General features: G+C 41.9%; 1 protein-coding gene across 1 annotated transcript; it reads right to left on the bottom strand.

Annotated features, from left to right (window-relative positions):
- Positions 1-322: 322 nt before the first annotated feature.
- LOC308303079 (protein FAM117A-like) lies at positions 323-11756 on the bottom strand (the record flags this gene model as incomplete). The annotated part of the gene is made up of 8 exons (XM_080747399.1): positions 323-584; positions 1457-1628; positions 2699-2900; positions 4826-4954; positions 7508-7624; positions 8294-8389; positions 10723-10868; positions 11630-11756. 8 exons carry the CDS (start codon positions 11754-11756, stop codon positions 323-325), a joined length of 1251 nt encoding a protein of 416 aa, XP_080603525.1.
- Positions 11757-12062: the final 306 nt, after the last annotated feature.

Raw genomic sequence — 12062 nt, 5'->3', positions numbered from 1 at the left:
GCTACAGTAAGAGCCACTGGCAACTACCGATGCATGTTTTTTCAAAAATGTTAACCAAAGGGCAGTAATAGGTAGTTTTGGCTAATGTTGACCATGGTACAGCTCACTCACTGTCATATCAAGTCAGGTTAGCCAGGCTAAATTAACAGGTACAATGCTATTTATTAACGCGGTTCGGCAATTATTCCCTTGTCTCCGAATTTTGATTTCAGCCTTCAAATGAAGTTGGGTGGGAAGACGGTAAGAAGTCTTTATGATGAAATAGTCTACCCCCTGCTTTTGAAGTAATCGGAATGAAAACGCCCCAATGCCTTTGGCCTCGTCACACAGCACTGGTGATAGGAGGATCTGGGTGAAGACCCAGATTACCAGTGGAGGGTGTCGACTCGTAGGAGACCATAACCAGGCTGGAGCTGCTACTTGCTGGGGAGACAGCCAAGCTGCGGAACAGCAGGTCCATGGAGGGCAAGAGAGGCTTGAGGAGACTGACAGGGCAGAAGGCAGAGCCGCCGTGGGGGGTAAAGTTCACCTTGTTGGGGTCTGGGCATGAGGAGATGAGGGCAGCCTTGGGTTGATGTGGAACACTGAAGAGAGATGAAGTGGACGGGGGCAGGTGTTGTAATTTGTTAGTTGAAAATAATTTCTGCAACTGGAGCCCACAGTGTGTGAGCGTGCTTTTAGTTATCAGGCAGTTACACATTCCTTACAGTCTGCCTTGTACCATCAGCTAGGACAGCCAACAGTGGACCGGGGCATATCACACCCTCGCTCAGGAGCTCCGTCTAGACAAAACTCATTTTAAAGCTTACTTCTGACTAAGCAAGGGGCAATGTGTCCTGTTGCAGCGGGTTGAGCCAGTGATCTCAAAATGTATTTATAGAGAGCACATTTAAATTGACATAAGAAACCAAATGTTATTATACAGACTAACAACAAAAAACTGCACAATATCAAGACAGATAACTTTTTTGTGATAAGCGGTCCACATCAACTTTTGAGAGATCCACTAATCCAAAAAATAAAAATGTAAAAAAGAAAGAAAGGCACACTGACCAGCACCTTTTAACCAAGATCTAGTGTTTATTGGATGCTTTCAAAAGTTAATAAGTTAACTTTGCAAAATGTTTAGAAAGATTACCCACTCAATCCAGCACAACAGGCCTTAAAAAGATTTTTGAAGTATAAAATGGTCTAAAAAAACATTGGGAATATCCACCAGCACCACTAGAGGTCACACATGCACCAATTTACGTTCAATCACATTATTTTTTTTAACACTAAAGCCATTTTCTTTTGGCTCCCTTTTTTTAATTTTGTGTTTTCAGTAGCACCTTCACTTGCTTGTTTGAATGCATTCAGTACATAAGCTGAATACATACACAGAAAAGCTTTAAATCTTGTTTTGATTCTTCTGCACTTATTGTGTGCGTGTGTATACTTGAATCTAAAAACCTACCTGGTCTCCTCAAACACGCGGACTTTCTCACAGCCCTCTGGGGGCTCTCTCTGGAAGCAGTAACTCTTGTTGGGTCGTGGAGAAGAGGACAGCAGCATGGGGAAGGAGGTGTCAACATCATTATGGGAAGCCAACGGAGACAGGAGGTACATCTCCGCACCCTCTATCAGCTCTGAGAAATAAACATTGAGAGGAAATATTAAGCCACTGTCAACCCAAATACAACTCATAGGAAGCATGTATTAAAACATTTCATATGAAAAGTCCATAAAAGATTTGATTAGAGTCACTTTTATTTGTTAATACAATGTTACAGAAAGTTAAAAAAAAAAGCACACAGCTTCAGACTTATGTGGCACTGCCCGGAGACAATAGATTTAACTTTTCAAATAGCAAACATTGTTGACTTACAAGCTCACAAGGCGTCACGACGACACTTTGTGAAATTGTACATCGGCTCTTTTCACTGCATGACACCGTCGTAGGACGAAGTGTAAAAGAGTGTTTAGGTGGTTAAACCCCAATGGTCTCCAATATGTGCCCATTCAGAACGGGTACACATTATTGTGTATCATTATTTTATGCTTTAACTATTGAAAAATAGCAGATATACAAGCTCACAGCACGGCACCGAGTGCCGCGCTGCAAAAAATCGTGAAAATTAGAATTTTGACCCGATTCTATAAGTGTCTTTTGAATCCTTTTAAGGTTTTTTGAAAAACCTATGTTTCTGTGTCAGCAATCTGGCCAGCCATCGTCAAAGAAAAGGTCCTTTTCACTTAACTGGAGCTCAGTTAGTCTGTTCTTGAGAGACTACTATGTCAGCGGTTCTCAAACGTTTTCATGTGAAGGACCCCCAATATGTATTTGGCCACGGACCCCCATCTCAAAATATTTAGTTTCAGGGACCCCCCTCGCTTTGAAAATACATATTAAATATATTAAAATATTTGCACACATTTTCACGACTTTTCACGCGCTCACTGTGAGCTTGTATATCTGCTATTTGTCACTGGTTAAAGCATTCAATAATTCTAGGACTGAGTGGGTTAAAGGCTGCATTCTAGATTTGAGGGCATTATTGTACATATTAAAATATTTGCACACATTTTCACGACTTTTCACACGCTCACTGTGAGCTTGTATATCTGCTATTTTTCACTGGTTAAAGCATTCAATAATTCTAGGACTGAATGGGTTAAAGGCTGCATTCTAGATTTGAGGGCATTATTGTACACTGACCGTGGTCCAGGTCCACGGGTACCTCTTCCACAGCAGTGGAATTTGTGGATGGGAAGGAGGGAGAGAAGCAGGGTGAAGAGGAGGCAGATGATGAAGAGGAGCACACGTGAGAGGGTGGTGTAGTGCAGGGGTCACTCTGGGACCCACTGCTGCAGCTCTGGGGAGGCACTGGAGCCCGATGGCCATCTGGAACCTCTAGGAGCTGAAATCACAAGACGAAGACACCCTTTACTCCAGTGGCTCTCAACCTTCTCAGGCCGCGACCCCCAAAATATATCATATTTTAACTCCCCACCTAGGGCTGTCACGATTATGACATTTTACATGACGATTAATTTTCTCTCAAATAATTGCGATTAACGATTTAATTGTGTTTTTGTTGTTGACAATTACATTTCTGTTTGGCTTTTAGGCTTTGAAGTTGCACATGGTAGATATGACACATAACCTAAATATACAAAGAAATTACTGACATATTTGACAAAAAATAACATTGATAGTGGAAATAGCCGATCTACAAGCTCACAACGCGTCGCGATGCGACACGTTGTGAGCTTGTAGATCTGCTATTTCCACTATTTTTTTACTTAAAAAAAATATATGAACATTTTTCAACATGGAAACGATTATGACGATTATGTCAAATAATTGCGATTAGACGATTGTAATAATTGTGACAGCCCTATCCCCACCCTGACGAGCACTAAGAGTTGAGGCATTACATTTTGTATAACGCAAACGCAGTTCTATTGTGAAAATAGCCGATCTAGGCGTTGTGGGCATGCAGATCGGCTATTTTCACAATTTCTACCTTTTATATTTGACAATTTGGCCAATGTTAATTTGTCCATTTTAGAGGTATTAAAAAGTCCTTAAATTGTCACTTTAGAAACGTGTAGATACCCTCTATACACTTGAACTGTATGTTGGTTTGTTTACTGTTGAGTGAGAAAACAATGTTGCACATTAAGTGAATCATTTGTGGACCCCCCAAAATAATTTGGGGACCCCCCTGGGGGTCCCGACCCACAGGTTGAGAACCACTGAAATAGATTATCAGATTCCCGATATCATTCTCGCACTAGGAATGCTTCCTAACCATTAGGACAGGAGGCAGCCACTGTCCCAAGGAACAGCTGCAGCTTTAAAGGACAACTTTGTTTTTTTACAACATGGGTTCATATTTTAGATAGTCATTAGAGAAAGATAAGTGTTAAAATACTTTCATTCACTTCTTTCTATCGTTTTAGTGATTTTAACCATTTTGATTTGCATGCGTGCCCCCACCTGGGGGCATGCATGCAAGTGGCTAAATATGTATTTTTAGACACAAGCCCATTCCCAAGATGAACTACACTTTTTCATGGGCAGATGTGACTTATAGGTGCTGGTGTAAATAGTAACAAAGAAATTGCCAGCTTATTGTGTCTAAAAAGACATATTTAGCCACTTGTACGCATGCCCCCAACCACTGAAATCAAAATACTAAAATCGCTAAAACAATAGAAAGAGTTAAATGAAAACTTAACACTCATCTTTTTTTCCCTCTAATTACAATCTAAAAAATGAACCCTTGTAAAAAAAAGTTGTCCTTTAAGGTAAGGGCTTTTTGGTCAAGGTGGAATGTACTGTCCCTGGTGGGAGGAAACCCACATGAACATGGGAGAATACCTGTATGCAAAATCCATGTCAACGCAAAAAGGCCCTAGTTGGCTGCGAACCGAGGACCTTCTTGCTGTGAGGGAAGGAACAATGCTAAACACTGAGCTACCCCGAATTTGGCTTATGTTTTTGAAGGGGTGCGGGTGCCAAATGATACAAGACCACAAGAAAGCTAATGTTGGGGATAACGTGTGTGTGGCAACAGTGACATTTCTCCCTGCCCCCCAAATGAAATATCACCTCAAGACAGAAGACAAGCAATAAAACCCCAGGCTGTTTTGCTGTACCAATCAACCACGGCCTTGCCCACACAGGGGTTAACCACAGGTTATCTCCCTTTCCACATAGTCACTGCCAAACCATTTCAGAAGCTTGACTGTCAGGCTATTATGCAAGCAATGAAAAGAAAATCCAGTCCTATCACTTTCAGAAGGCTGCAGAGAGGGGAGCAGGCGGCAAAGTTACCCCACGCTGATGGTTTGGTGGCTGACAGATGAACATGCCCTCTAGCTCCTGGTTTAGACCCTCCACACTACGGCGCAGACGAGGAGCCAGACCGTACAGTGGAGCAAGGGGGGTGGTAACCGGCTGAGTCTGAGAACACACAAACACACAGAGAGAGAGAGAGAGAGGGGTTAAAACGATGTTGACCTTTGGTCGTAGCTGGCCATGATACATCATAGTTACGTCGGTATGCTGTCCATCTTTAGCCATTGCTTCTGTAATCAAATAACCCAGAAGTAGTGATTCCATTCACTCTCATAGTATGGTGAAACATGGTCCAAAATCATTTCAGCACAACTCAAACCAAGCTGCCAATACTGTACATGGATACAAACAAAGAAATAAACATGTTTAGCCAATTTAATTTCCTGGTGCTAGCATTTAATCTAATGACCTATGAATTATTTTTGTGCGTAAGAACTTGCATCAAGGGTAACATAACATGAATATTAGTGTCATTTTACTTTCCCTAAATGATGTAACAGAAGGGCTAAAATACAATGTATATTGAAATCTCTGTACTTATGTGATGCAGTGCCCAATATTTTATTGGTTTTTACTTATTTCCAAGGCTCGGGGTAAAAGTAATATGAGTAAATGTAATCTGATTATTTCCGGAATTTCAGTGCGATAGTATTTGCTTTCACTCAGAACAGAAAAATGAACAATCGCAGCAATCAGTGCTTTTGTAACGGCCGGTAGGGAAGGGCTCGTTTTAAACATGAAAGTGATCTGGAGTTAGATTACAAGATACATTTTGTGAATCTCATAACACTGGCCTGTATATAAGTTTATGTTCTGTAGGGTGGAAACGGGATAACCACGCCCCGAACCCATTTTTTAAGCTTGTGATTGGATGAACCGGAGGTAGGGAGCGCTCCATTGTGGTAACTTGGACCGCGCAGACGTGCACCTAAACCTAACATTAACCCGAACCTCAGTAAAACTAACACGGGTGAATGCTAACCTGGTGAAATGCTAACCTGCCGACGCTGGTGAATGCTAAGACGGCGCGCCTCCGTCATCTCCACCGAAAATGAGCGCTCTATCCCGTTTCCACCCTACAGATGCGTAAATTAGCAGCCTGTATAGGGGAACCGGAATTCCTGATCACTTTATCTCCCATTGCATTCTGGGAATTGGAGTGTTTCTCTTCAGGCGCCCCATACAGTAAGCTACAGTTTAATATAAAACCCTATCAGACGCGTCGTGGGCACTGGGAGACATAGACGAGTTTGACGTGTGGACATGAGTTAATATCCAAATAAAACTGAGGCAAATGTATGCATGTATAAAAATAAAAATAAAAGATAAAGTTATATTCTGAACCAAATCCAACAGAAACTGGTTAACATGCACACATTTTTCACAAGTGAGTCAACACATTGGCCTGACACTGATACTCACGTAGCAACAAAATATTATCAAAGATTAGGTATGTTAAGTCTGTATACAGTAAAACAGCATGTGCGCTGTTGGTATGGTAATTATCTCTTAAATTCAAGTTGGGCTTATTAACTCTTGTTTGTCAACTTTTTGCACTTTGATCTAGAAAGGGAACTAAATCAGTAAAGGGTGACACAATACATTAAGTAACCAGCTGGGCCCAAAAGCAGAAGTATGTGCCTGTGCTGTAAAGCAGAAGCAACACGAGATATGGTAAATTTCCTGCTCCCTCAGTGGCCCATTTAGAGTCACTTCCTGTGATGGGGTACTATAGTAAGTGAATGCAGTGAGATCATCATGTCAGTGTCCAACTGTTGAAGGATTGTGAGGCCAACACTAGTGAGTGGGCTTTCAGAATGTGTCTGTTGACCGTGTTACATTCATAGTTGTAAAATACATGTTGCCGCTGTTTACAATTTTGAATAGCTTTCATTAAGTTTGATAGAATCTCTTAAAAGGAAATAGTTCATATTTTACTCAAAGGGGACAACGCCTGTCACAAGTTGATGTCATTTGACAATGTGTGGTCCACCAATAAACAATTGTGCCTAAACATAATTAAAAAACAACGTAATACTTCCGAAGGTTAATATGAGACAATATTTTAAATGTTTTTATTAGCACGTGCATTCCATAGTCCATAGGGCTGGACCACAAATGACATGATGGGCGTTGTCCGGCTTGAATAAAAGATTAACCATTGTCTAAAAAGAAAAGAAAATATTTAAGGCGTTTAAAATTTGTGTAATAGAGGGCAATTATAATGTAGTAAGGCATATAAGGCCCATTAGCCAGGGATCCTTTAAAGACAGCAATCAAGTCAACGCATAACCAATTGGTTACACATATACAGTATGTGCTTTTAATATGCAATCAATATATATATATATATATATATTATTATATTGTGTGTACTTGAGGTATAACAAGTAGGATTTGTTTGTAATCGAAAGCTGGCTTCTCCCCCCCAGCTCAACACCACCAATGCCCACACCAGCCCAAGGGTTGGTTGACAGCCAGAAACATCCCAATCCAAGTAAAATGAGAAAACACAGGCAGTGGGAAGGGTCTCTACAGATGACAGACACCACCACAGTTTTTGACCAAAAGGTGATGATTGCGAGGGATTATTAAGACTATAGGTATAGGGAAAGCGTACTGGTGATACCTTTGAGAGATGTTGTAGAGGATATATACCTGTGTAGTCCCTGGACTGTAGCTCCCTGGAGGAGAGCCTTGCTGGCGGTCTTTGTCGTGGCCCCCTGAGATGACAGATTTGGTACGCTGTTGCAGCTGCTGTTTCAGCTTGGCAATCTGATGAGCAGGGGTTATTGTCAGTCAATCAGCACACGCACACAGTACACACACACACACACACACACACACATTCACAGAGAGGAAGTGCCGGGCTAAAACTGCAGCATGCCACACGACTTTGCAACCATGTGCTGTCAATGGATCTGTGGTCGATTTGTTTGTGGGGGAGGTAATACAATGATGTGGTTTGGATAACAGAGACATGAAATGGGACTGTAGCTTTAGTGAAAACCGAGGGGGGAAAAAGTTTATTCTGAGGTAAGATCACTAGGTCAGAGCAAAGAGGGAAGCACGCACATCTCCAAAAATGTACAGGTGCTGAACCAAAAATACACACCATAGAAAGAAGAGGAAGTCCCGCACACTGTTCCAATGCTCCAGCGAAATTTTTATTTAGAGATGGAGATCTCCATCTCTAAATAAAATTGTCGCTGGAGCATTGGAACAGCGTGCGGACTTCCTCTTCTTTCTAAGATCACTAGGTCCCCATTTACTCGATGCCTTCAAAATACTTAACACGTTATCTTTGCCAAGTTCATCATGCAACCCCACCCCTTCCCCAATACAACTACACCTCCACTCAAGTTTAGCTCAACCCAGGTCTTGGCCAAACTGCCAGTTACAAGAAGTTTGTTTAACAAATCAAATATTTGGATGGCAACTTACCTCCCGTAGCTGCTCTGCGTTTCCCCATGATGCGGAGCGCTTGTGCCCGTGTCCATTTTTCCTGCTCTGCGTTTTGTCCGACCAAGAGTCTGGGGTCTGGAGAGTTGAAGAGAGAACACAACATGGTCAGCCGAGCGGCCGCTAACAAGGATGACAGTGACATTTTACAAATGAATAACAACAAATGAAGGAAAGGGCCTGCACACTTAGAATGAATATGAATATTTGCTCCAATAGATACCACAAATGGTTCCTCCTTATCAAGATCTATAAAATAAACATTGTCTAATTCAATATTTGCAATGGTTCCATAGCTTGCCTCCTCTTTTCCTAGAATTCCTACTGATGTGTCATCCTGGCAATGGATGCCTTACATTACAGAGCTTTTGTTTTTGGACATGGCAACATCAACTTGCTAAAATTAAAACGTGGATGTAAGGAAGGAAGCGAGAAGATGGGGGGAAGGCATGTGGAGCAAGTCGATTACATCACATCTGCACACAAAATGAAGAGTTCTGATATCTTGAAAATGCCTACGATACAGTCTAAATGCTGGATCAGGTATCAGCGAGTAGTATACAACTTGATTCACCAATCTGATACCATGAAATTTATCACGTGACGATGGCTCATTTACGCTACACAGACAACACTAATGTCAGAGCTAGCAAAATGGCATTGGTTTTCTGTATGCATTTGTCCATGTTTTACAAAGGGTTTAACCTTAGCCAAGCTATACAACAATGATAGCACTTATATCACATCTACATGGGGGTTAGAACTAAAATATATATTTGTAACACAGTTAATCGTAATCGGTATCAGCCAATAAGCACATTTGACAGAAGAACCCATATTGGGACATCTAAACCATTGCACAGTATTGAGATTGATGTACAACTAACTTCACTGTCAATGCCTACAGTATATACCACTTTTGTGAACTGCACTTTAAAAGACCAGCTGAAATGAGAAATTAGTTTTGCACACTTTTAGATCATATCTGTGGTTATAATGGTGATAGATGCCAAGGGGGGGATAATCAATTTGTGTATTTATGTCAAAAGCCCTAAAAAGTCTGATCTTAATTACTTCCTGTCAAACAAAAAACAAACATGTGATCAGTAAGCGCCTATGAATAATCATGAACCATTATTATATTCACCTGTGTAATTCCCATAGCTCAGTGTTCTCGTTGATTATTATGGAGACAAAGGGCTGCTACTCTGTTGTGAATCTAATTTAAGATGAGCGCCAGACGGCACATTACAAACCTCCCAGTTTAAAACATCAACAGTACACTAAAGGGTTACACGTCGGCACTCCGACACATCTCTATTATGACCACCTAAACCTAACCTTAACCCCAACCTCAGTAAAACTAACGCTGGTGAATGCTAACCGGTGAGTAGCTAATCTGCCGACGCTGGTGAATGCTAACCTGGTGAGTAGCTAACCTGCCGACGCTGGTGAATGATAACCTGGTGATCGGAATGGGGATGTGTCGAAATGGCGACCCGTCCCGACTCCCCACACTAAAGTACTTTACGTATCTGAAAACGTTTGAGGTGAGAAATACGCAGTGCCGTTGACATAAAACATTCTTTGGCACTGCCTCCCTCTCTCTCTCTCCCCCTCGCAGTTTGCAAGTGCTGTGTAATCCCATAGCCCGAGGCGACGGGATGGTGGGCTGAGACAACCAGCCTCTGTATTACCCAAAACTTCACTATGAAGGTTGCAAAAAGGCCATTGCAGCTTGATTTTGGAACACTGCACCTGCTGCTTAATTTTAATCTTGCCTCATGGCGATATGTTTATGTACACATCTGTATAAATGTGAAATATATATCTTGATTAATTAATACGTTTCTATCCTGTGTTTTTTTGCTCTACAGTATATCCTTTTCCCCTTCTCAACTACAAAATGATGGAGCACACAAAGAATTACTACTTTAATACACCTGTGACAATAAAGTTGATTCAGATTTTCAGTCTTAGAAGAACGACAAAAGAGAATGGAAAACAGACAGAATGGGAGGATGTGGGCTTGCAGCAAGCAATGGCCTGCTCTGCAGAGAGCATGGGTGCAGCTGAAATGGCCCTGTCAGCTGACTCAAGGCCTGTTCACATGGCTGTGGTTCTCACTCTGTAAGAGCAACCCAAACACCAGATACTCCCTCCCTCCATCTCCCCTCGGGTTTTTTTCTTTCCTCCCCTCTCTGCAGGCTTTTCTCTGCAACCTAATACTCTGCCAAAAGGCCCTGAAACAGACCCTAGTTTAGCAACACAGACACAACAATCCCTACCCCCAAAAAAAGAAGAAAGTGTTTGTGTTACACTGGCTGGTTATGGTAATACCAGTAGTGAAGCATTGCATTTCCTTTAAATTAGACTTAATGCCTACTGACTCCCCTCATTTTAGAGCTAACCTGGGTGGACTTGTCCTTCCGAGAAAGGCTGCCTTGACCCTCTGGTTCTTTAGGCCAGTGGCCCTGCAGGTAGGGCCCAAGAATGGCATCCAGAGACACCGTCCTCCTTATGCCAGGGCTCAGCTGGTGCGATTTGCTCTTCCCTGCTGTCAACAGGAAACAGACCTTCTTTTAAACATGCAAAAGACAATTTGGGTTCTAAAAGGTCTCCAACAATAATGCAACATCATGGTGGCAGCAAATTGGCAGCTATTTTAAGCTCGGAATGCTAATTTGTTTAACTAGTGCCATGGTATTAGTCCGAAATCTCATTGTTCCTACATCCCATTAGTCAGAATCTGGTGATGTTAACCTGGTGAAAAATACTATGCCTAAACCTAAACCTAACCTCAGTAAAACTATGCCTAAACCTAACCCAAACCTCAGTAAAACTATTCCTAAACCTAACCCTAAATAAATTCGGACTAATGAGATGTAGGACAATGCGATTTCTGACTTAGTCCCCTTAACTACATCAAATATGTAGCTGTAATTTACTGGGTATGCTCCTGTTCAATGCAAAATATCTTAATCAAGGTGGGCTAATGATGACTCCCTTTGCAGACTTTGTAAAATGGTCTAAGTTTTGTGTTGTGATTGAAAATTATAAAACAGGATTCCATTCATTAACTTCCATTTTCCAGACACCCTAATTATAGCTTTATAACAGTGGGTTCCTTTGGGGGGAGGGGGGTCTAAATTGACCCATACAAGTCTGTAACTCTGGCACAGTGTACAAATGGAACCAAATACACCCTAACCCATTTGTACACTGCCAGAGTTAAGGGCAGACCTTGACATTTGAAAGTTTGAGAAACACTGCATTAATAATAAATGTACAACACAAGTTACACTGCAGCTGCAGTACCTGACTTGCCATCCCTTGAATGTTGTCGTGTTTTGTTGTGCAGCTGATACGGAACTGTTGCTCTGAGTGGCTGCGGACCCAGAGTTGCTCGATCCCGGGTCTGTCCATGTCCACTTCGGCCAGACATCGTCCCAGAAAACATCAAGATTCGGGCCAGCCCAGACTGAACGGTGGATGAGCTGAAAACAAGAAGCAGCCTTCTAGGGGTGCTCTTTGGAGACTATAGTGGTGGTGGTGGTGGTGGTGGAGGAGAGTGGTGGCTACCAGCTGCAACTCTTCTTTCACCCAGGATGACGGTTCGAAATAGTTAGAAGTATCGGTCTTAATGTCCAACAAAGCCCGGTTCCGAGTGAATACACACTACCGCAAACCAGTATGTCAACAGTGATAGTCTGGACGTTAATATAGCAATCTTTTCTTTGCTTTGCTTCCC

The sequence above is a fragment of the Nannobrachium achirus genome (assembly GCF_963921795.1).
Source record: "Nannobrachium achirus genome assembly, chromosome: 18".
Lineage (NCBI taxonomy): Eukaryota > Metazoa > Chordata > Actinopteri > Myctophiformes > Myctophidae > Nannobrachium > Nannobrachium achirus.
This window is presented reverse-complemented; position numbering and strand designations above follow the sequence as displayed.